This window comes from Spermophilus citellus (assembly GCF_964194105.1).
Source record: "Spermophilus citellus genome assembly, chromosome: 3".
NCBI lineage: Eukaryota > Metazoa > Chordata > Mammalia > Rodentia > Sciuridae > Spermophilus > Spermophilus citellus.
Window position 1 is genome coordinate 142400199 of NC_138184.1, and position 22242 is coordinate 142422440.

The 22242-nt window shown below is 41.6% G+C and overlaps 1 protein-coding gene across 3 annotated transcripts in view; it reads left to right on the top strand.

Moving 5' to 3' along the window:
• SCRN1 (secernin 1) overlaps positions 1 to 22242 on the top strand; it is a 63283-nt gene that overhangs the window by 13080 nt on the left and 27961 nt on the right. For 2 of the 3 annotated variants that reach the window (XM_081284432.1, XM_081284431.1), the window contains exons 2-3: positions 7124 to 7283; positions 17875 to 18056. In XM_081284432.1, coding sequence (XP_081140558.1) covers positions 7125 to 7283; positions 17875 to 18056 — 341 coding nt within the window. In that variant the 5' untranslated portion in view covers position 7124. Of the gene's footprint in view, positions 1 to 7123; positions 7284 to 9086; positions 10116 to 17874; positions 18057 to 22242 lie in introns of those variants that run through there. The other variant, XM_081284433.1, reaches the window with a different exon arrangement.

Consider the following 22242-nt stretch of genomic DNA (forward strand, 5'->3'; position numbering starts at 1 on the left):
TCTTACCATTTCTCATTGTACAATAAAGTGGTGTTAAATATATTTACACTATTGTAAAAGCAATCTCCAGAACTTTTTCATCTTGTAGAACAGAAACTCTCTACCCATTAAACAACAACTCCCTCTTCCCTTCTTCTCCCAGACCATAGCTACTGCCACTCTGCTTTCTGTTTCTGCATGTTTGACTCCTCTAGGTAGCTTCTATAGATAAAAGCACATAATACAGGTTGTATGTGCTTTCCAAAAAAATCGGAAATTTGAAATCTAAAACTTTTTTGAGTTCTGTCCCAAAACCACAAGTGGAAAATTCCACACTTAACCTTAAATGACAGGTCACAACCCAAACATAGGCACACAAAAGCACTGCATAAAATTAATTTCAGGCTATGTAGATAAACATAAGTGAACTTTGTATTAGATTTGAGTCCCATCCCCAACATATCTCCAATGTAGAAATGCAAATATCCCCAACTCTGAAAACATCTGAAATCTGAAACACTTCTGGTACTAGGCATTTTAGATAGGAAATACTCAACCTGTACTGTGACTGGCCTATTTAACTCAGCATAATGTCAGCTTTCCATTAGTCTAACAAGTACCTGAGATAATCAGCTTACAGAGAAAGAGTGTTTATTTTGGTTCATAGTTTTGGAGGTTTCAGTACATGCTTGGTCATCTGTGTTGCTTTTGGGCCTGTGGTGAGATAGCACATCATGGTGGGGAACACGTAATAGAACAAAACTCTACTCACTTCCTGGCAAAAGAGAGGGAGGAAGAGACCAAGGTCCCATGGACCCTTTGAGGGTACACCTTCAATAACCTAAAACCTTCCAGTAGGTCCTACCTTTTTTTACCACTTCCCAAGCTATGGAACTAAACCTTTAACACATGTGCCTTTGGGGGGACATTTAAGATCCAAATTGTACCAGCTGTTTAATTTAATGTAATCCTTTTGCAGTGCTGGGTATTGAGTCCAGGGCCTTGCCCATGCTAAGCATGCGTGGTACCACTGAACTATGCCCCAGCCCCTATTTTAAATTAATTAAAGATTCAGTTATTGGGCTGGGGTTATTGCTCAGTGGTAGAGTGCTTGCCCAGCATGCAGAAGGCCTTGGGTTCAATTTCCAGCAACACAAAAATAAATAAATAAAAAGAGAGAAAGAAGCTCGGTACTTCAGTTGCACCAGGCACATTTCAATAATGGATGGCACAAATAGAATATTTCTAGCATTTCAGAAAGTGTTAGTGCAGAAAACTGGTAGCTTACCCTGAGAACTAACTGGGGGTAGGGACTGGGAGATATTTTATTCGTACCCTGCCAGCTAATGAATTATCTGATTTCTTTTGTCCACCACAAAAATGATATCAGCACCAAGACATTTTCATATTTCCAATTTGCATCCTTATCTCAACCTTCCATCTTTCAACCTCCCTTTTCCTCCAACAGCATACAACCTTAAAAATAATTTCAGTTGCAGAACTTAGAGAACATCAATATAAAAGTACAGACTACAGAGAAATGCACTTTCAAACATGCTCAATGAGAACTTCTTAGGAAATGCCTGTCAGCTTAACCCATGATGGAAGTTAAATTGGAGTGTCTCATTAATTAGAACTGTTAGTTTATTGCTAACTTGGCAAGAATCCTAATTGGCATTTGCCACAATGCAGCCTTATTCAGTAGGCCTGCCCTTTAAGTCTACTGCTTTTAAAGCTTTTTCCTTGAGATCCATAGCAAGAGAGAAAAATGCTCAGCCTCTATCCATTGCATGCACACGATCATGTAAGCAGATGTATGCAGCCCAACATACAGTCGCTTATGTCAGCACTTAGCCCTTACTCTGTGAGATACCTATATTCTGTTTATTTTTTTATTTTTTGGTACTGAGGATTTAACCCAGGAGTATTTAACAATTAAGCCACATTCCCAGCCCTTTTATTTATTTATTTTTTTTAAAGTTTGAGACAGGGTCTCAGCAAATTGCTTAGGGCCTTGCTGAAGCTGGCTTTGAACTTGTGATACTCCTGCCTTAGCCTCCCAAGTGGTTGGGATTACAGTTATATATGCCACTGCACCTGGCAGATATCTATATTTCTAAACATGGTTTTCCAAGAAAATATTGTTCTTATTAATTCAGTTGATATAATAATCCACTTGAAGGCTTGGAAGATGCTGACTTGGCCATACCTGGATTCAGCATCAGGCCTACAGCATAACACTATAGTCCATCTGCACACCTTCTCCCTGCAACAGCCTCTCACCCTCTCACCCACCTTTCATTTGTGGAATGGGAAGGGAGATACCTTCTTTAAGGAGATGGATGGAGATTTGAAGAAAAGTGAAGGTTTCCAAAATTTATTTAGGAACCAGAGAGAGGAATTGAGCAGACAGATACACAAAGAGGAAGTAAAGGCCACTTTCATGGTGGATTCCAAGTTAGAATTAGGAGACTCATATCAGGAGAAATGGAATTGGTGTGTAGAGCTACCATTTTTAGCTCCTGATGGAAGGAGCTTCTGTAAACTCAGTCAGCCTGGTGAGTCCAGGAGCTGCCCTAATCATTTTTTTCCAGTCTTCCAGCAGTACCCTGCCTCATATTTGCTAATTCAATTTTTATGGATGATAGCACATTTTGTACCTAGAAAAAGTGGGGATTTCACAAATAAGTTCTTTGGGATCTTCCAAAGTCTTTTCATGGAAATCTTCGTTTCTGAATTTCTGCAGGAAATGGATTGTTGCCCTGCCCAGTTGAGTTCTTACAAGCCACTTATATATAAGCTAATTCATGTTTTGAATAAAATTGAAAAGTCAGTTCCTTGACCATAACAATTACACTTCCAGAGTCACATTAGGCTAGTGGTTATCATATTGAGAGCAGAGACTGGACATTTCCATCACCATAGAAAGTTCTTTTGGATTTTGCTAATTCAGAGTCAAAAAAAAAAAAAAGTCTTGCTAAGTCATCTCTGCAGTTAGTCAGTGAATAGATTGGAGACTCAGCCAAAGAAAATGGACTGTTAGACTCTATTAGTTTATGGCTGGTTGTGATACACTTCACTTGTCTATCTAGCTAACTTTTCCCCTAACAGACTTTGAAATTCTGCTTCCTTATAGCATTCCTACACATCCCTGGGCTTCTGCTGCCTATGTCCTTGTCATGGTCAAGTGACCTAGTTGACTTGTTGAGCAAGCAGATGCCAGATGAAGAATAGTTGTTTGTCAAAGATTTAGGATTTGTTTTTTTTCTACAGATGACTCTTGTAAATGCAAGACCAGTGGATTCCTAACATTTTTCAGGATGGAATAAAATGAGGTCCTGTTCCTGGATGAGACACCAGCCCTTTTGAAATGGCGCGGTGGCAGGGGGAGGAAGGGAAGTTCTGTTACATACTCAGAAACTAAAGCACAGCAAACACCTCCTGTCCCCCCCCCCCCATGGCTGCTTCTGGGTTGGCTACACCTTATTTCACCCTCCAGCAGTTCCTCCCATGCCCATATTCTAGGAAACCTCCATAAAAGACATTTTATTTTATAGTCATTCTTGTGCACATTGATTCTTGGCTTATCGCTGTCAGATGAAGCAGTTTTTGTGAACCTGGGGAAGGTTAAGAGAAGACTTTATCTTCCTGGTTTTTCTTTCTCATGGAGGAAGAGAGGCTATTTTTCTAGGCTAGGAGGGAGTGGATTTTAGAGTTGGGGAAGGGGTCTCCCATTTCTTTACACCCTAGGGAGGAGGCTTCCATAAGCAATGTGAGAGGAAGGAAACTCCGTCAGCCCTGGGTGGACATATACAGATGAGACTGAAGTAACCTGGACATTGAAATTGCAGTATGTTTCCAAACATAGAATATTGCTGACTCTATGATTTGATGACTCCTCTGGGTATGGATGAGGCAAGTCAATTTTAGATGGCCTGCTTAGCAGAAATCTTGAGATGCTACTCTGTTTTAAAAGTTAAAACCCAGAGTATCTTCTTATGTAGCCTCCACAGTTTGCAAAATACATTCTCAAGCATCATTTTATTTATTTATTTATTTGGGGTACTTGGGATTTGAACTCGGGCATTTGACCACTGAGCCACATCCCCAGCCCTATTGGGTATTTAATTTAGAGACAAGGTCTCACTGAGTTGCTTAGCACCTCGACATTGCTGAAGCTGGCTTTGAACTTGTGATCCTCCTGCCTCAGCCTCCCCAGCTGCTGGTATTACAAGTGTGCGCTACCGCACCCAATGAATCATTTTATTTGATAGTCATAAGAATTGTGGGCTGGGGCAAAACATTTGCAGGCTCAGAGAGGTAAATTGACTTGCTCAAGGTTACACAGCTACTAGTGGTGGAGCTGAGCTTTGGATCCAGTTTAGTGCTTTTCTGAAAACACTGATTTACTGATATCTTGTATTTGGGACTCATAAATAAAAAAATTTTAAAAAGGAAGAAAGAAAAGAAAAAAGTGTTTGAATTGATTGGATATCAATGATATAAATACAATATAGCTGATATAAAAATTTTTTAAAAAGAAAGAAAAAAGTTTTTTAATTGGGTAATTGATGCTACAAATACAATATAATTTATCTGTTCCTCCCAGATGAATTCTAGATAGGGAAGAGGGGAGGGAGGGAAAGGGAGAAGGCAGGGTTATTAGCAAGGATGGTGGAATGTGATGGACATCATTATCCAAAGTAAACGTATGAAGACACAAATTGGGTGTCAACCTACTTTATATACAAACAGAGATATGAAAAATTGTGCTCTATATGTGTAATAAGAATTGTCATGCATTCCGCTGCCGTGTATTTAAAAAATAAAATCAATTTAAAAAACACAATATGGTTGGTTCAACATGTAACGTTGTTGAGGGCCTGTAATGTGGGGCTTCTGTATTTGGATGTCATGGCCCCTATCCTCAGAGAACTTTTAGAAACTGATAAGGAAATATATTTGCAAGCAACAAACATGCATTATTCTAGAACAAACTGGATGCATTAGTGCTTGTGGATGCTGAATAAAGGGCAGTCTTTTATAGAAGTCTTCCTGAAAAAAAGCCATTTTGAATCTGATCCGGAATGACATAAAGAGTAAGCCAAGGGCATTCAGGTCAGGTGCAGGGGTGCGGTGGTGAGGAAAGAGAGTTGTAAAGTCATCTTCGGTTTGTGAGATGTTAGGAAACATCTATTATTTCATGAACATCTATTCTGCATAAAACATTGTGTAGAGCTGGGTGTGCAAAAAAAGACACAGTTCCTGCTTTCATATTGCTTAGTTTTTTTGGGAGAGAGGAAAGAGAAAGTAAATATTAATTTTTGGTAAGAAAGAAATTATACAAATTATTCAGATAAAGGGAAAGAACAGTATTCTATGAGACAGTATGGTATAGTGACATAAATTACAGTACATTTGAGCTGGTATGTGAAGCTGCAAAAGAAACTAGGCAAGTCATTTTGTTGTAAGGAAGCATGGAAAGGAATTCTCAGGAAAAAGTGTGGAGCATGTGCAAAGGCCCTGAGGGTATTGGGGGAACTGGAAAAAGGCCTGTGCTCTGGAGTTGTGAGAGTGAGTGGCATGACTTTGAGGTTTATTCTAAGAGTGGTGAAAGTATTTTAAGCAGAAATACGTGATCAAATCTTCCTTCTGCAAAGATCTCTTTGGCTGCAATGTGGAGGATGTTTGGAAGGGAAATAATAGAGGTTTTGCAGCAGCCCCCTTAAAAGACTACTGCCTGGTCCAGGCTGGAGATGATGAGATGATGGTGGTCTTGGTGTAGGGTGGTGGCAACAGAATGGAGGGAAGTAGCTAGTTTCCATAGAGATTTAGGAGACTGAATCTATAGGACTTGGTGACATGTTGGATAAAGGAGAAGTAGATGACAGGGATGATTTCTGAATTCCAGAAACTCTACTGGGATGGATGATGGAGCTGGCCTCTGAGAGGGAAGGTTGGAAGGGCCCCCTTTGGGGGAAGAGGCTGACATCAGCTTTGGATACCAGGGAGACAGTTGGGTCTATGGTTGGGAGCTCAAATTGAGAACTGAGCTGAAATTCACTGTGTGCACCTCATGGGTGCATAATTAACAAGGGAAGCTCTGGGCATGGAAGAATTTTCCCTTGGGGGGTGGGGAAAGCATTAAACAAGGATGGAAGGGTCAAGAAGTGAGGATGCACAATAGTCATTTAGAAGAGACCTAGTCAGCCCAGGAGCCACTGGAGGGGTAGGAGGGAAAGCCAAGTGTGCTTGAATAATATGTCACTGAGGTAGAGTAATACTATATTTTAAAAGGGGCAGGTGGTCTCTTTCAGTTTATCTTTAGATCCATTTTCTGATTTCTGATCACACCTCCAAATCTGATAATCAGTTGCCATGCATCTTTATATCTGGTAGTGAGTGCACCTCTACAGAGTACCGTCAACCCACTGCATCTTCAGATTCCCACATCTGTGGATTCAACCAACTGTGGATCCAAAATACAGCATTGGTGCGTTGTGCATCTGTAATAAACACATAAACACTTTTTTTCTTGTTATTCCTTAAGTAATACAGCATATGAACTATTTACATAGCATCTACATCTCATTAGGTATTATAAATAATCTAGAAATGATTTAAAGTGTGCAGAAGGATGTGGGTAAGTTATATGCAAATAACAGACATTATTTTGTATAAGGGACTGAGCAGCTGTGGATTTTGTGATCTGTTATCTTCCAGGGGTCCTGGAACCAATTCCCTTGAATACCAAGGAACGACTGTATTCTTGTTAATTCATTTATTCGTTTGACAGATTGCTCTGTGTGTGTGTGTGTGTGTGTGTGTGTGTGTGTGTGTTCTGCCAGGAACAATAATCCCCTTTGCTTTCTCCCACACCACTGCACTTTTGGCTGCCACTTCGGTGTGTGGAGAATCTGAGCTCATTTAATCCCACGGAGTACTAAACAATATCTGGTCTCTGTGACTCTGTGGTTCGACTCCAGGCACCCCACCTTCACGGCCAGCTGGGATCGCTTCATGAGCTCACTGCGCACAGTTCCATGGAGAATCTGTTCCCGCTGGTTAAATGCGTTTGCAGAACTCGCCCTTGGAAGGTTCTCCGTCAGGTCCGCTCCTGTTCTCATAGGTGCTCTCTTTTCAGGATGGCCGGAGCTCCTCCAAGTTACTGCTTTGTGGCCTTCCCGCCACGTGCTAAGGATGGTCTGGTGGTGTTTGGGAAAAATTCAGCCCGGCCCAGGGATGAAGTGCAGGAGGTTGTGTATTTCTCCGCTGCTGATCACGAACCGGAGAGCAAGGTGGAGGTAAGTCATGCGCCTGTCTCAGTTCCTCCACGCTGAGGATCCTTCTCTGGCTCTGCCTCCAAACACTGACTTCTTTCTTGGAAGCCTGCTCACCCATCAGATTGTCATGTGATTTCTGCGGATTCCCATTTTCATTCACGTTGGCTCACAGCCTTAAAAATGAGGGTATGTGGAGAATTCTCTGTTCCTTATGGTCCTTGTTTTGTAATAAGTAAAATTTTACATGGTTCTAAGGTCAAATCTTTATAGGCAAGCACTCTACCACTAAGCTACATACAACTCCAGCCCTAAAGTCAAATTTTTAAAAAAGATAGATTCAAAGTACTATGTCTGTCCTTGTCTCTTTTATTCCATTCTCTTTTCTCTACACAGTTAACCATGTTTTAGAAGATTTTTTGGTTTATCCTTCTCATTAAAAATGTACATATGTGTAAAAATCATACATAACATATATGTATTTTTCCAGGTCCCCTTCCTCCTTTTTTTTTTTTAATATTTAGTTTTTAGTTTTAGGTTGACACAATATCTTTATTTTACACTTACATGGGGCTGAGGATGGAACCCACTGCCTAGTACATGCTAGGCCAGTACTCTACCACTGAGCCACAACCTCAGCCCCACCTTTTCTCCTTTCTAAGGTTAATAGTAGCATGCCACATATACCTCTATATTTTTTTTTTCCGACTAAAATCCTATCTTGGGAATCAGGGCATATGGTATATACAGGAACTCTTCATTCCTTATTTTGAGCTGCAGAATGTTCCGTTCTACAATGAACCATAGTTTAAGCAGCCCCCGAATGCTGGGGGACATTTGGGTGATCTTCCAGTCTTTTGCTATTATAAAGAGTGATGAAATGAATAATAGCCACATGCGTCTACCACAGTATCTAGTCTATTTTTGTCATGTTACAAATTATCAATCAATTCCTGTTTTGAGTGCTTTAACAAATATACTTTTTTTTTGTCAGTCTTTCTTAGGGATAGATGCTTAGAAGTGGTAATACTGGGTCACAAGGTAAATAAACATGTAATTTTGTTAAATATTGTCAAACTTCCTTCCTCAGGTAGTTTACCACTTTGCATTCCCACCAGTAATGTTATGACAGTGCCTGTGTCTGCATATTCCTAGAGTGTTTTGTCAAGTTTCCATGATGGCTATCTTAATTAATTTACTATTTTATCACATTCTTTTATTGGGTTGTATTCTCTTTTATTATAAATTCTCTTGGGTTTTCCAGGTGTATTGTTAAGAATCACCACCAAATAATGGGACTTTGATTCTCTTACATCTCTAATTATTTTCTTGTTTGATTGCTCTGACTCATATCTTAAACTCCATGTTTCTGACATGTTTTTTGCCTTTGTTTCTGCCCTGAGTGGAGTTGCCTCTAGTGCTTCCCTATTGAGTAAGATGATGGCTTTGGGACTAAGATTTATGTTGTTTTATCATGTTAAAAGATCTATATGAATTCTTATTTTTAATGTAAACAACAACTTGGGAATAGGTATTAAGTTTTGATGAAGGTCTTTTCATGATTACGGAAATAATGTAATAACCTAGTTTTTTTTCTTTCTATTCATCTGGTAATTGAGCCATGATTGCATTCATGAAATAAACTTCATGGTTATGGTATATTTACTTAGGGTTGTGTATGTGTGCACGCACACAACTAACAAGTGTTTGTTGTTTTTTGAGAAAAATGTTGGAGCTAGTAAATGAACAAAACTCTTTTCTCTCCTCTCCTTTTTAGTGTTTTAAGGCTGTTAAAATAAATGGATTTTTTTCCCCTGGTCGTCATGTTTGGTTTTAAATTAGTGCATCAATGTGTACAGTGTTTTTTTGTTGTTGTTTTTGTTTTTTTCTGAATCTTAAATCACTGGTTCTGTTTCTGTCCTTTGAAAGCACAAGTCAGCACCAAAGAGCAACAGAATTCTATGAAGACCTGCTTATTTTGGGTGAATTTGACAAAGGCACTGGAATGAACAGGCAAAGTTGAGCGTGACTAGACGTAGGCTGTCTGTGGATGGAGCAGTGGTGGATTGTGTCCTACGGGGCTTTCACCAGAACCACATGCCTCTTGAGTTAAGCTGCCAATTCAGTCCAAGCCCCTAGACTGCAGTGAGTCTTTGATGTGGGAGAAGAGTGCTAGTTTCTTTGATGAGCATGTTAGGTTCAATTGGTTTTCATCCATGCATGAATATCTGTGTCATTTGGGTCTGAGTATTTCTCTTTTCCTGGAACAGGGTAGAGTGGGTGAAGTTTGTTGATTCGAGTGATTACTGACCTTCCCTGTCTGTCTTCCCTGAATAATTCTATTTTTGCCCCTGAGAGAGCATATAAATAAACTTTGATTTTCACATGGACAGATTTAATTTCCCCAAATTGGCTGCACCAAATCTCACCTTATATGCACTTCTTACAGTGTGAGGGGCACTCCTCCCAGGGAGAGGGGCAGATGTGGTCTACATCTCTCACCCCTACCATGTACCTTAGTGATTGCTCTGACCTGTGGGGCATGTGAACGGAATGCTATGTGCCTTTCAGGGCTGGGTGGTAAAAGGACATAGCTTTTTTTTCTGTCTGGATCTCTGACTGTAGCCCTAAGAAACCAGTCATTTATCATGCTGGGAGGAACCCAAACTTTTCCACATACAGAGACTACAGGGAGGGGCCCACTTGGAGAAGAGCTGAGGTTCGCTAGTCAACAACCTGCATCAACTGCCAGACATGTGAATGAAAGACCTTCCAGATGGTTCCAGGCCCCAGTCTCTGGAGTGGAGACACACCGTCCCTGCTGTTTGCTGTTCACATTCCTGACCTGTTAAACATGTGAGCTTAATAAATGGTTATTTTATACCACTAAACTGTGGAATGATTTGTTAAGTAGCCCTAGTATCTACAACATTATACATAAGCCATTTATAATCATGTTTGAAATAAGTGTTTCAGAAAAGTTTACTCTTTTTGAGGGAAAAATAGGCTAAATAACTCCTCTTGTTCTACTCTTGTGGCTATAGTCTTTTAGGGAATAGACTTACTTTTACTTGTTAACTCATGGTATATTGTCACTCAGGTGTGCTCCAGGTTAAATCTTGTTCTCTTATGTGAATAGGTGCAGTTTTATTTTTATGCAGTACTAAGGATTGAACCCAGTGCCTCAAGTGCCAGACGAGTGCTCTTCCGCTGAGCTACAGCCCTAGTCCTCTGATATATTCTTGTTTATCCTTGTGTGTCTTTTTCCTGGATCCTTTTCCCAGCAGAGTTATCAGAATTTTTTTTTTCCCAGGATACACCTCTGCCCGTCTCTCATTGAAAAAGATTCTTATTTGTCGTTTAGACTTTTTTTTTTTTTTTAGGGCACATTTGTGTTTACATAGCTATGAAAAGAAAGCAGAGAGTTCCCATATACTCCCTCACTCTGCCTCCCAGTCTCCCCTGTGCTCTGGTGTGGTACACTAGTTATGATTGATGAGCCATTGTTATGCACTGTTATTGACTAAAGCCTAACATTGACTCTTTGTGTCATATATCTTATGGGATTTGACACACATGTAATGACATGTGCCCATCATTATGGTGTCGTGGAGAATGCTTTTATAGTCCTGGAGACCCTCCATGCTCCTGACTAGTTCATACTTTCCCCCAACCGCTGGCAACCCCTCTCTAATGTCTCCATGGAAACTTGTAGTTGGATGGTATGATATGTAACCTCTTAAGCTTGACATTGGGAAGAGAGGGATTTTTTTAAATTTTATTTTTTAATAACTGACCTGTGCTGAGAGACTCTGTGACTCCAGGTGTCAGTGCCCAAACTCCCTATCTTTAGCACATGCTTTTTAGTCTGCTTTCCAAATTTACTGTTTAACTCCCCTATAGTTACACCTGTCTCCATTGTGTCCTTGTCCCAAGGACAAAATGCTGGATTCCTTCTCATATTTGGGTGTATGAGCCACAGTTATTGTCATACAACTTTCATAAAAACGCCATTAGCACACAGATTTATTTTTAAACTCTGAGGAGTAAGAACTTCCCATAAGAACCAATCTATTCCTCATCCATTTCATGATACTCTAAACACATATCCTAAGAATTCCCTAGAAACCTCATACTGGACTGTTGAGGTCCCAGGAACTCTCATCCTGAGAATAACCATGTACGAAAAGTCATCCTGATTGCTTATCCACCCACTCATCCTTCCCTCTGGCCCATCCTTCCAGGTGGCTTCCCTTCCACCTTGACTACTCACCCGCCCTTCATCCTCCCATCCATCAGTCCTGTCATATACCATATGTCAAACTCACTTTGCTTGAGGCTGGGAGAATAAGCAATAAGATCCTTTAGCACAGAGTTGCTCAGTTTCTAAAATTACACCGTGTGTTTTTATTCAGCTGCAGAGTTGGCAGATTGGAACATCTTAATTTGATATTCTTTCGTCTTTCCCATGTGGATTCTGTTTTTTTAACAGCTTGTCTTTGGCTTTCAAGTAGGATGGATAACTATGTATCTAGTTTGAAAGCCTGTCTTCTCTTTCTGAGGATGCTGTATCACCATGCATCGCAGAACTCCCCTCAACTTACTCCAATTACAGCTTTTCCCTCTGGATGTGGGGAAGTTGAGGAAGCAGATGAAAACTTCCTGGGTTATGATGTGTTGTGTGTGTGTGTGTGTGTGTGTGTGTGTGTGCGCGCATATGTGCATACACACCCACAGATAGCATAGTTCTATTCTTACATGGTTGCACTTACCATTTAGGAAAACATTGAACCAATATTAGAATATTATTCCAGAAAAATAATGGATTTCAGCTAAAGTTTACATTGTTTTACACTTGGTGCCCAAGAAGCTAATTATTCCAGTTTATGGAGACAGAGAGAACCCTTGGTAGCAAGGTTAGTTTGGACACATAATTTTTTTGAAGGAGTCTGTTAATATTTGTTAATAAATCTCATTTCCATTATTTTCCTCCTTCATTTTTTCCATTCCTTGAAAATTAATTCTAATTTATGTCTGTTTTTCACTACACAAAGTGCTCTGTGGACTCAGTATTCTCATGATTGGGGTGGGCTTTTTGTAGGTCCTGTCCCTTTTCTTCACCAGTGAAAATATTTATGAGAAGAAGAGACAATTTAGAATTTGCAATGGCTTGAGAAAATTGTTAGAAAAATTGTTCAGGGGCTGGGGATGTGGCTCAAGCGGTAGCACGCTCGCCTGACATGCAGGCGGCCCGGGTTCAATCCTCAGCACCACATACAAAGATGTTGTGTCCGCCGAAAACTAAAAAATAAATATTAAAAAAATTCTCTCTCTCTCTCTCTCTGTCTCTCCCCCCCTCTCTCTATCTTAAAAAAAAGAAAAGAACAATTGTCCAGATGGAGGCTGTGTTTTGCGGTGTGTGTGTGTGTGTGTGTGTGTGTGTGTGTGAGAGAGAGAGAGAGAGAGAGAGAGAGAGAGAGAGAGAGAGAGAGAAGGGAGAGAGAGAATGGGGTAGAGTCCTGAATTTTAGCTCTGGAGGTTATTTCTTCCAATGAGAAAGCATAAGACATTCTAGTATCCCAGCGAGCTAAGCAGAGCCTATATACTTTCCTTCCTGTCTGTGTCTGTTTTCTGTCCTTCCACACCTGGACCAGGAGCTGTGTGAAACCAGCTTCCAGGAGAACACAGCTTGGCAGCAAGTGTCTTTTCCCAAACCTGACCCCAGGCCTCTGCATGGCCCATCCCCAGAGATCTCTTAAAGCTTCAGGAAAATCCAAAGCAGTTCTAAAGTGTGGTCAATGGTGTTGCCCTCTGACCTCCCTACGTTCTTTAGTCAACTATTTATTTAGACTCTTATGAACTTTAAGGATGCACAACCCAATAGTAGGCACACATTGGAATTAAAAATTTAAAAATAAACGAACAAACCCTCACTGACCCTGAGCAATGCTGCTTTAGGGTTGCATTCTTCCTAAAAGTAAAGCCATTTCTCTGAAGGCTTCCATTTCCCTGCCTGTTCTCTCTCCACCGTAAGAAGTTTGGCTGACTCATCAATGCATCCCATAATGTTTTTCACTGGTGGTGCCAGGGTTGTGTTCACCATCTGAGTACAGTAAGAGAGGCACAATGGTTGCATTTCATTAGCTGAACCGCCTATTGTGTGAGCGTCTACTCCCCCTTTCACTGGGTGATGTCCACAAATAGTGTGGCTGGGACGTGGGGCAGGGTCGGCGCCAGCAGGAAGCTGATCTTGCTTTTCATTTTTGACCCATTCCTGTAGAACAATAAAAGGCTTGCTCTGCAGGATCATTGTTTTTATCTTTTCTGAGGGCCTTTTCAAGGCTCATCTTTTCCACCATCCCACATGGTAGGTGTCCCCTGCAGCCACCGAGAGGGGCAGGCTCAGGACAGGATGGTCCTTTAAAATCCCAGAGTTCACAGGAGGTCGAGTGGACATTTGGAAGCAAGCCTTACCACGCTCCCTGGCTGCTCTGGGCATTCTTATATTGTTATGAGGCTCTGACACCCCAAAGTCATACTTGCTGACAGATTTGTTTTATGAGAGTCAGGGAGGGAGTAGCCATGGGGCAGCAAGACAAATTACTCATCCCTTTTCACAGTTCACTTGAATGGCTTAAAAAAGCTGAGATGGCAGCCACCTCTTAGGATCCATCCAAGGGCTGAAACGCTCTCCTTTTCTTTTCTAAAAGAAATTTAGCTAGGAATTTTGACTTGAGGCACTCAATTGTTTTTTTCTACTCTGAAACAAGATTTCAGGTGCTGGATGGATATTTTCTCCTGTGAAAACCTCCTCTGCCACCTCAAATCCCACTTCTGTGTCAGCCTCATTAATAATGTAGCAGTTGTCAAGGTCAGTGAATTTTATTTAAAAAAAGAAAGAAAGAAGAAAGAAAAGACTGCCTGTGGAGTTTACGTTCTAGATGGCTGGCTTTACAGTTTAGCTAATTACCTCTGGTGTAAATTTCATTATTTTGTGAGTTTGGGTCCTAACCTGGGATTTTAAATCACTCATGCTTATGAGGGTAATGTGTTCATCCCTCCCCTCCCGGGTCCCACTCCCCAGAGGTGACTGTGATTAGCCACATTTAAAACACAATGGAACGGGCATGAATAACTGTCACAGAAGGGCCCTTGTTAGTCCCAGGCTTCCATGGTCTGTGACAAAGAGTCCGCCAGGGGCATGTGTTGCAGGCTCCCTGAGGTTCCCAGCACATGAGGGAGATGTGGCCACATTGGCTTTCAGTTCTAGTGCTTATGAGGGCCTGATCTGTCCCATCTGGCTATTTGGGGATCCCCTTCCTTCCTCATCATTCTCAATTTGGCCCGGAAATTGTCAGGTTGGCTGCCTACAGTTTGAACTCCCACAAGGGCCATCTGGTCTTTTTGATTCAATGTGCAACATTTTTGTCAATCCTTGTTGAGCCTTTGCAGTTCTGTGCCTCAGTGTTGTCAGAGTGGCTGCTCTCAGCTGCACGGTGGGGACCTCCCTGGACCATGAATACACCACAGACATCCCATTTCTGTCTTTTCTTAGGCTCTTTGCTCTCTCCAAAATATATCTTTTTTTTTTGTATCGGGGATTGAACCCAGGGTGTTTTACCACTGAGCCACATCCCCAGCCCTTTTTAATTTTTGTTTCAAGACAAGATCTTGCTAAGTTGTTTAGGGCCTTGCTAAGTTGCTTTAGGGCCTTGCTAAGTTGTTGAGACTCATTTAGAACTTGTGATCCTCCTGCCTTGGCCTCCAGAGTTGCTGGAATTATGGGCATTGCCACCGCGCCCAGCCATCTGGAATATCTTGATGTCTGACATGTTTTTTCCAAATCAACTCAAATGTCACCACTTGATAAAAACCTCTGGCCACTTACCTGGGTTCCCTCTTTCCTTTGGACCTTTGTTATGCTTCCTTAGATCTTTACCATCCATCTATCCATTCATTAAAAATAAAGCTTATTGGTGTCCACTGTGGACCAGCCTTGATATGTAAATGGACTAAACAACAAAGACTTCCTCCTTCTTTCCTGCGGCTTACCTTCTAGCTTTTGGGGAGATAGCATGGATCAGCTGTGTGATATTTTATCAGGTGGTAAGTGGAATGAATGGAATGGGAAATATAAAAAACAAAGCAGGGCTGATAAGAAGGAAGGGGCAGGATGCCATGAGTATGACATGGACAGGCCTCAGTGACACTCGAGTCATGTGGCAGTTACACAATTTATGTGGATAGACCTTCTTTCCCAACCAAGGGACAGAAAATAGCCATCCTCATTGATTTTCTGCCAGCAACACTTGGCACAAAATACTTTGAATGTAGTGGGTGCTCTATAAATAATTGGTAAATGGGTATAAATGTGTAAAAATGTATTTGAGGACAAATCAATAAAACCATTTCCTATTTCTACTTTTTTCCTGCCTTTAAAAAAAAAATCATGGTAAATCTCTTTTAAGAAGCTGAGATTCCTTCCTCATTCTTTCTTTTCAAGACAAAATTTGTCACTTGTGTTCAGTGGGGACTGGGCTTTTGGAAAATCTTGGCCAATGCCTGTCTTTGTCAGCTTTTCATTTCAGTAACAGATACTTGAAACACTTAACCTTTACAGAGAAAAGGGTTATTTGAGCTCATGGTTTTGGAGGCTCCAGCCCAGGATTGGTTTGTCCTGTTGCTTTGGGCCTGGGATGAGGCAGCTCGTCATGGCAGAGGAAAATGGCTTAACTTCAAGAGTCAGGGAGCAAAGGAGAAAGAGTAAGAAGCTGGGGTCCCACAGTCCTCTTCAAGGGCCAGTGACCTAAAGACCACCCATTAGCCCCACCTCTTAAAGGTCCCGTCACCTCCCAGTAGCACCACCCTGAGGATCAAGCCTTGAACACCTGGGCCTTTGGGGGTCCCTCAACATCAAAACCATCGCAATGCCTGAAAGGCTTCTTGTTTTTTAACATGGAGGAATGCAATTTTAAGGTAGAACCTTCAGTTCAACTTAGAAAAGCACAGGGAACATAGTTGCGATACCTATTTTGGCTGGCCCTTTGCTCTAGATGAATCATTTATTAAAATAAATAAATTTTGGGAATGGAATAGAGAAAAACATTTCAAGTGTATGTTTTATTGTTCATTTTATTGCCACCAAAATCTCAAGGGTTTCCTGGCAACCCCTGGACTTAATTAGCTTGCAGTTTACAAATATGTATCAAGTGAAATAATATCCCCCCACTGCAGTGAAACCCATGACGTGGATTGTGCCGACACAGATATCACCCGACCAAACCACTGTGTTTGCTACGTGCATTTCAGCTTTTACTTGAGGAGCAGAGATTACAGGAAATCAATGCAGAATAGATTTCTGGGTTGTATTCAGTCCATAGAACTGTCTTGAAAAAAAAAAAAAAAAAAGCCTAGGCTTCAGTAATCCAGGGCTTTCAGCTGCCCAATTTAAAATGTAAATGACACTGTGGCTCATAAAATGATTCTCTGGGAGCTCAAGAGCTCTTTGCAATTTAGTGGCCCACACTGCATCCACCACACAGAGAGTGTGTCACAGGGGCCTTGGAGAGCTTTGTGCCCAGCCCAATCCCCTCGTGGGCCACAGGGTAGGGAGCTTAAGGGGAAAAAGCAAGCAAGGATGTGAGTATGTCCCTACCTGTCCTGGTCCCACACTTCTCATCTTTTTGCCCCAGCTCACTTCGACCAGTTTTATTGTGTTTCTGCTTCTGTGTAAGAGTTTTTATGAAGGAAATGTTTTACAGTTAAAAATACTTTTGGAAGAAATAGTGTGATCTAAGTTAGCTCCCTCAGGTAAAGACCGGGCAGCCCAGAGAAGGTTAAGACATGCAAGTCTAAGTGGCTTATACTGTGTTGCTGACAGCAGCTAGAAACACACCTCCATGGATCTGTTTCCTCCTGTGCCTGCCTCACTGCCTTAGAGAATTCTCACTGCCTTAGTGTGAGAATCCAGTGGCCCAGACTGGAAAGCAATGTGTAAGGAGGTGCATGTTGGAATGCTATGGTTCCATGCCAATATCAGAACCATTTCTTCCTTTTCTGCCATTACTGAAATCATGTAGGTTGTCAAACTGAGTTCTGGGAAACTCTAGGAATTATTGTTGGGGTCTCAGGGAACATTTTTTCTTCAGACAAAGCATCTTCCCTTTTAGCTGTGTTCTGTGTCGGGCTTCTGGGTGAGGTTTCTTTTGAAGAAAGAGCTCTATACCTTCAGAAAAGTTCAGAAACCCCGATCCATCAGGATTTTTGCAAATGGAAATTAATAGCTATTTTCATTTGAAATGACGGTGGTCATCTGTGGCTCTGGAGATGGTCAGATACAGAGTGTTCAGGGCAGAGGTTGGCTGAATACCTAATGCAAGATGATCACAGATGTGGAAGCACTATGAACAGATTGGCTTGAACGAAACAGACTGAACTCACCATGGAAACCTTTGAGCTGCATTGCGACTCCAGGTGTCTTTCAAAGCTGGACGTTCACATGGCCTTTTGTTTTTTGGCTCTGTGACTGATGTGATGGTCCATTGGGAGAGCCTGGGTGGAAACCAAGAGGTACCCGACAGGTGACAGTGCTTTCTTTCTTGTCTTCATTTTTTAGTGCACTTACATTTCAATTGACCAAGTTCCGAGGACACATGCCATAGTGATAAGCAGACCCGCCTGGCTTTGGGGGGCAGAAATGGGAGCCAATGAGCATGGCGTGTGCATAGCCAATGAAGCCGTCAACGCCAGAGAACCGGCTGCTGAGACGGAAGCCTTACTGGGGATGGATCTGGTCAGGTACTGCATGGTGATTCTTTGAAACAACTGCCCAGACAGAACAGTCTGGAATGGGGATGAGATTTATTTCCTCCTGAACCTCATATTTGGTAACACAATCCTCCCAGAGCTGATGTGTGCCTTTTGATAGAAACTTTCAGATGATGGGGAAAAAAAAAAAAGAGAATAGGCTAACATGGAATATTTTTCAGTAATAAAAAAGAATCAAGTACCATCATATGCTACACGATGATGTTGAAAACAGTATACCAAGTGAAAGAAGGCAGGCACAAAGTCATATACTGTACAATTCCATTTGTGTGAAATAATACAGAAGAGGCAAATCCAGAGAGGCAGAAGGTGGATTAGTGGTTGCCTAGGTTTGGGTCAGGGTGAGGAATGGTGAGTGAGTCCTAATGGGTGTGAGGTTTCTATTGGGGACATTTGAAAATGTTCTAAACTTGAATCATGATGCTAGTTGTACAAATTTATGAATAGACTAAAACCACTGAGTCTCATAGTTTAAAATGGGTAAATTTTATAGTATTTGAAATATATAACTATATGTCAAAGAAAAGATACATAAAACACATAAAATTTTAAAAAAACGCCAGAGCGATGACCACCCTCCTTCACCTTCTACCTCTCAGTTGTTTCTTCTTTCTTTCCCTCCTCTCCTAGCCAGCATGTACCAGAAGGAACTGGATGTGGAAGCTGGATGGGACAGGGATCTTTGTCTATTTGGCCCTCTACCCCATTTATAACCCCTAGGAACTGTGGGCCTGGCAACTAATGGGTGATCACCAACAGAATTTTGAATGAGTGACTAAACTGCCTTCTTTCCTTTGTTTTGCTCTGTCTTCCACAGATGAGAGAAAACATTCAACCTTTGATTTTCTGAGTCTGGCTTATTTCACTTAGCATGGTTTTCTCCATTTCCATCCATTCACCAACAAATGCCATTATTATGATTTTTTTTTGAGAGAGAGAGAATTTTTTTAAAAGAGAGAGTGAGAGAGGGAGAGAGAGAGAGAGAGAGAGAGAGAGAGAGAATTTTAATATTTATTTTTTAGTTATCGGCGGACACAACATCTTTGTTTGTTTGTGGTGCTGAGGATCGAACCCGGGCCACATGAATGCCAGGCGAGCGCGCTGCCGCTTGAGCCACATCCCCAGCCTGAGAATTTTTTAATATTTATTTTTTTTTAGTTTTTTTTTCGGCGGACACAACATCTTTGTATGTGGTGCTGAGGATCGAACCTGGGCCGCATGCATGCCAGGCGAGTGCACTACTGCTTGAGCCACTTCCCCAGCCCAAATGCCATTATTTTGAGAATGTTTTTTTTTCCTTGTATGCTTCAGATTGATCTTTTCAAGATTATCAACCCATAAGGCAACAGGAGTTTACTGACTATCTACTTTGTGCTTGACCCTGAGTGCATAAAGAAGCTCAAAGCTTCAACAAGATTTTAATGTGGTTGCAGGGAGGAGACAGAAAGTTGAGCAATGCAAATTGTATGAACAATATAAGAGATGACAGTAGGAGAGAGGTGACTCAAGGAAATAGGACATCACATGTGTGGCACAGAATTCCAGGATATAAGCACTGAAACAATTTCTAGAGCACTGGTTCACAAAGTGAGGATGGTCAGCAAGCTCTGCTCTATATTCAGATATTGTCACAGACTGGACACATTTGGGATGCTTTGAGGAGGAGGTTTTGACTTGGATCTATCTGCAAGACTCAGGGATATAGACAGCAAAGATAAATATGGCACATAATTGGTGTTGTGATAGCTAGCAAGGTCTGGAATAATAACATATGTCAGGAATAGATGACAGGGTAAGGGCTGAACTTTAGCTATTTAGTTTTAACTCTTGCCCTGGCTATCCCTGTGTAGCTTCTGCAATAAAAAAGGAGTGAGGAGGACCCTGTGACAGGCAGGCTCTAACAAGGTGCCTCTGTTATCTGCACCTTGCATGGATCTTTGAGTTCAGGGTTTGGTCTCAGCTTTAAACTGGCTAGGATCAGTGAAATTCTAAGGGACCATTTCAGAGCAACCAAACTCCCTCTTATGTGCATTTGTAGGAAGCTCCAGGAGGTATTAATGTTGAGGATTCACCAACCACAGTTTGAGTGATCAGATTCTAGAACACTGTTTCTCAAAGTGTGAACGGTGAGCAAACATGGTCTGGGAACCTGTTAGATATTATCAGTCCCCACCAGACCTCTGCTGAATCTGGGGATGGGGCCAGCAATCTGTTTGAACAATCCCTCCAGAAGGTTCTGAGGGTGACAAAGACAGAATAGCCCTGCTGCAGGGGGAACTTGCCGTGGGTTGGTTCCATCCTTTCGATGTCAGACTCAGTATCACTCTAGGTATTGCTGTGTGAGGTGCCCCTACTTTCTCTGACCTTGCTTGTCCTCTGTGCTTGGATGCCAGTTCTTTCCTGGTCAGCTCCTGTGAGAGGAGGCTGTTTATATTTTACACTCCAAGTATCTGCTAGACTTTAATGGAATATTTAAAAAAAGTACAGCAGTTTTCATAAGTATCCTGGTCCTTTGTGTTTTCCATCCATATGTCAAATCCAATCTCAGCTCAAAGAGACATAAATGAATGACAGTAGCATTCTCACAGGCACTGGATTTAAAATAAAGGTACAATTCATATGTATTTCTTAAAGGCTTGTGTGAATGCAAGCATTAGGGCAAGAGCATCAATACTTCCACTGATGCTGATGCTAAAAACCAAGCTTTGTTTTTTATGTATTTGTTTAGTTTTTTAATTTTTACTATCCACAGATATCTGTGGGACTCTGTCAACCAATTCCCCCCATTCCTATCCTCAACCCCCAGAAAAGGCACATAGACACAGACATTTCTGCATTTCATGAGGCTGGTTCTAAGTGTCAAGTAGCTGACAGGAGCTAACATAAAGGGGGGAATTTATTAACTGAATGTCAAGGTGTCTCTTACAATCCAGGGTCTGGCTGTCATGATAATGCATGTAGGCTTCAGCACCTAGGAGGACTAGAAAGCTTTTAGGATCCATTAGTCTGTTGTATGCTGGGAAATGTTTAATAATCAACTGGGGGAGGGGCAGCCCTGATTTGTGGACTTTTCTACTCTCACCAGGACAGATTTCATGGCTACCAGTTGCTTAACAATTGGTCCAAAATCCCTGAAATTTAACCCTCTGCTCTCTGAGCTGATGTTACTAGGCTCAGCTTTGGAGGCTGGACCCATGGAAGAGTCATGTCTTCGAGTTGAGTACTGGGGAGAAAGAAAGGCTTTATTCATTGACCAAAGAATGGAAGAGAAAGGGTTTTGCTCACAAATCAGCTTCTCCACTCCAGAGTCAAGGGGTTACAGACACAGGAGAGGAATCATGAGAAAGAGAGAGGCTAAGGAAGGGGAGGAATAGTCCTGTGTTTTCTGGGAATAGGCAGAGATCTACCAGGAACTCTGGTGTCACCTCTTTTCATTCCTTTCATGATCTGGTACTTCTGGTCGTGGAAGCTGGTAGGTGCCTTTAGCCTTGAAGTGGGGAGACTGAGAGCCACAAGGCAAGTCTGGTAAAGTCAACCCTATATTATACTTTGCAGAAAACATTTCTCCAGTGTTCTCAGCAGGGCTGAGTAGAATCAGGCTCAGATGTTGAGGCAACAAAGGAGAGAGACACAGTATGAAGATAGAGATGCCAGCCTTTTTATCCCATCCCAGTTGCCCATCCGACATCTGTAGGCCCAAGTGAAGAGTCACTTTCAGCAACAGTGGGCCTCAGGTCCCTGAAGGACCCTAGAGAGCTATTGTCATAATCCACAGGTATCATCTACAGCAAAGCCAGTGGGGGATTAATAATGTTATTGCCTAGCTGTGTGTCCTCCAAAATTACTGTTGTTTTTTAATAAGTCAATTAAGAGCAAGTGAAAAAAGAAGGTTTATTTAGTATTTTCCTTGATAACACTTACGGCTGGCTAGGACAGGTCACCCCATTCCTTCAGTGTTCCAAGTCTCTTCTTTGCATAACTGCCTTATTCTTTTCTTTATCTGCAGATTAACTTTTGCTCATCCTATCTGTGTTTAATGTTGGCACAAAAACCCAGTCAATCTCAGTATTTCAGAATATTTTATAATTCTGGACATATCTCGTCAGCCCTCAGCATGGCAAGAACATCAATACAAAAGTCACTGGAAAGAAGCCAG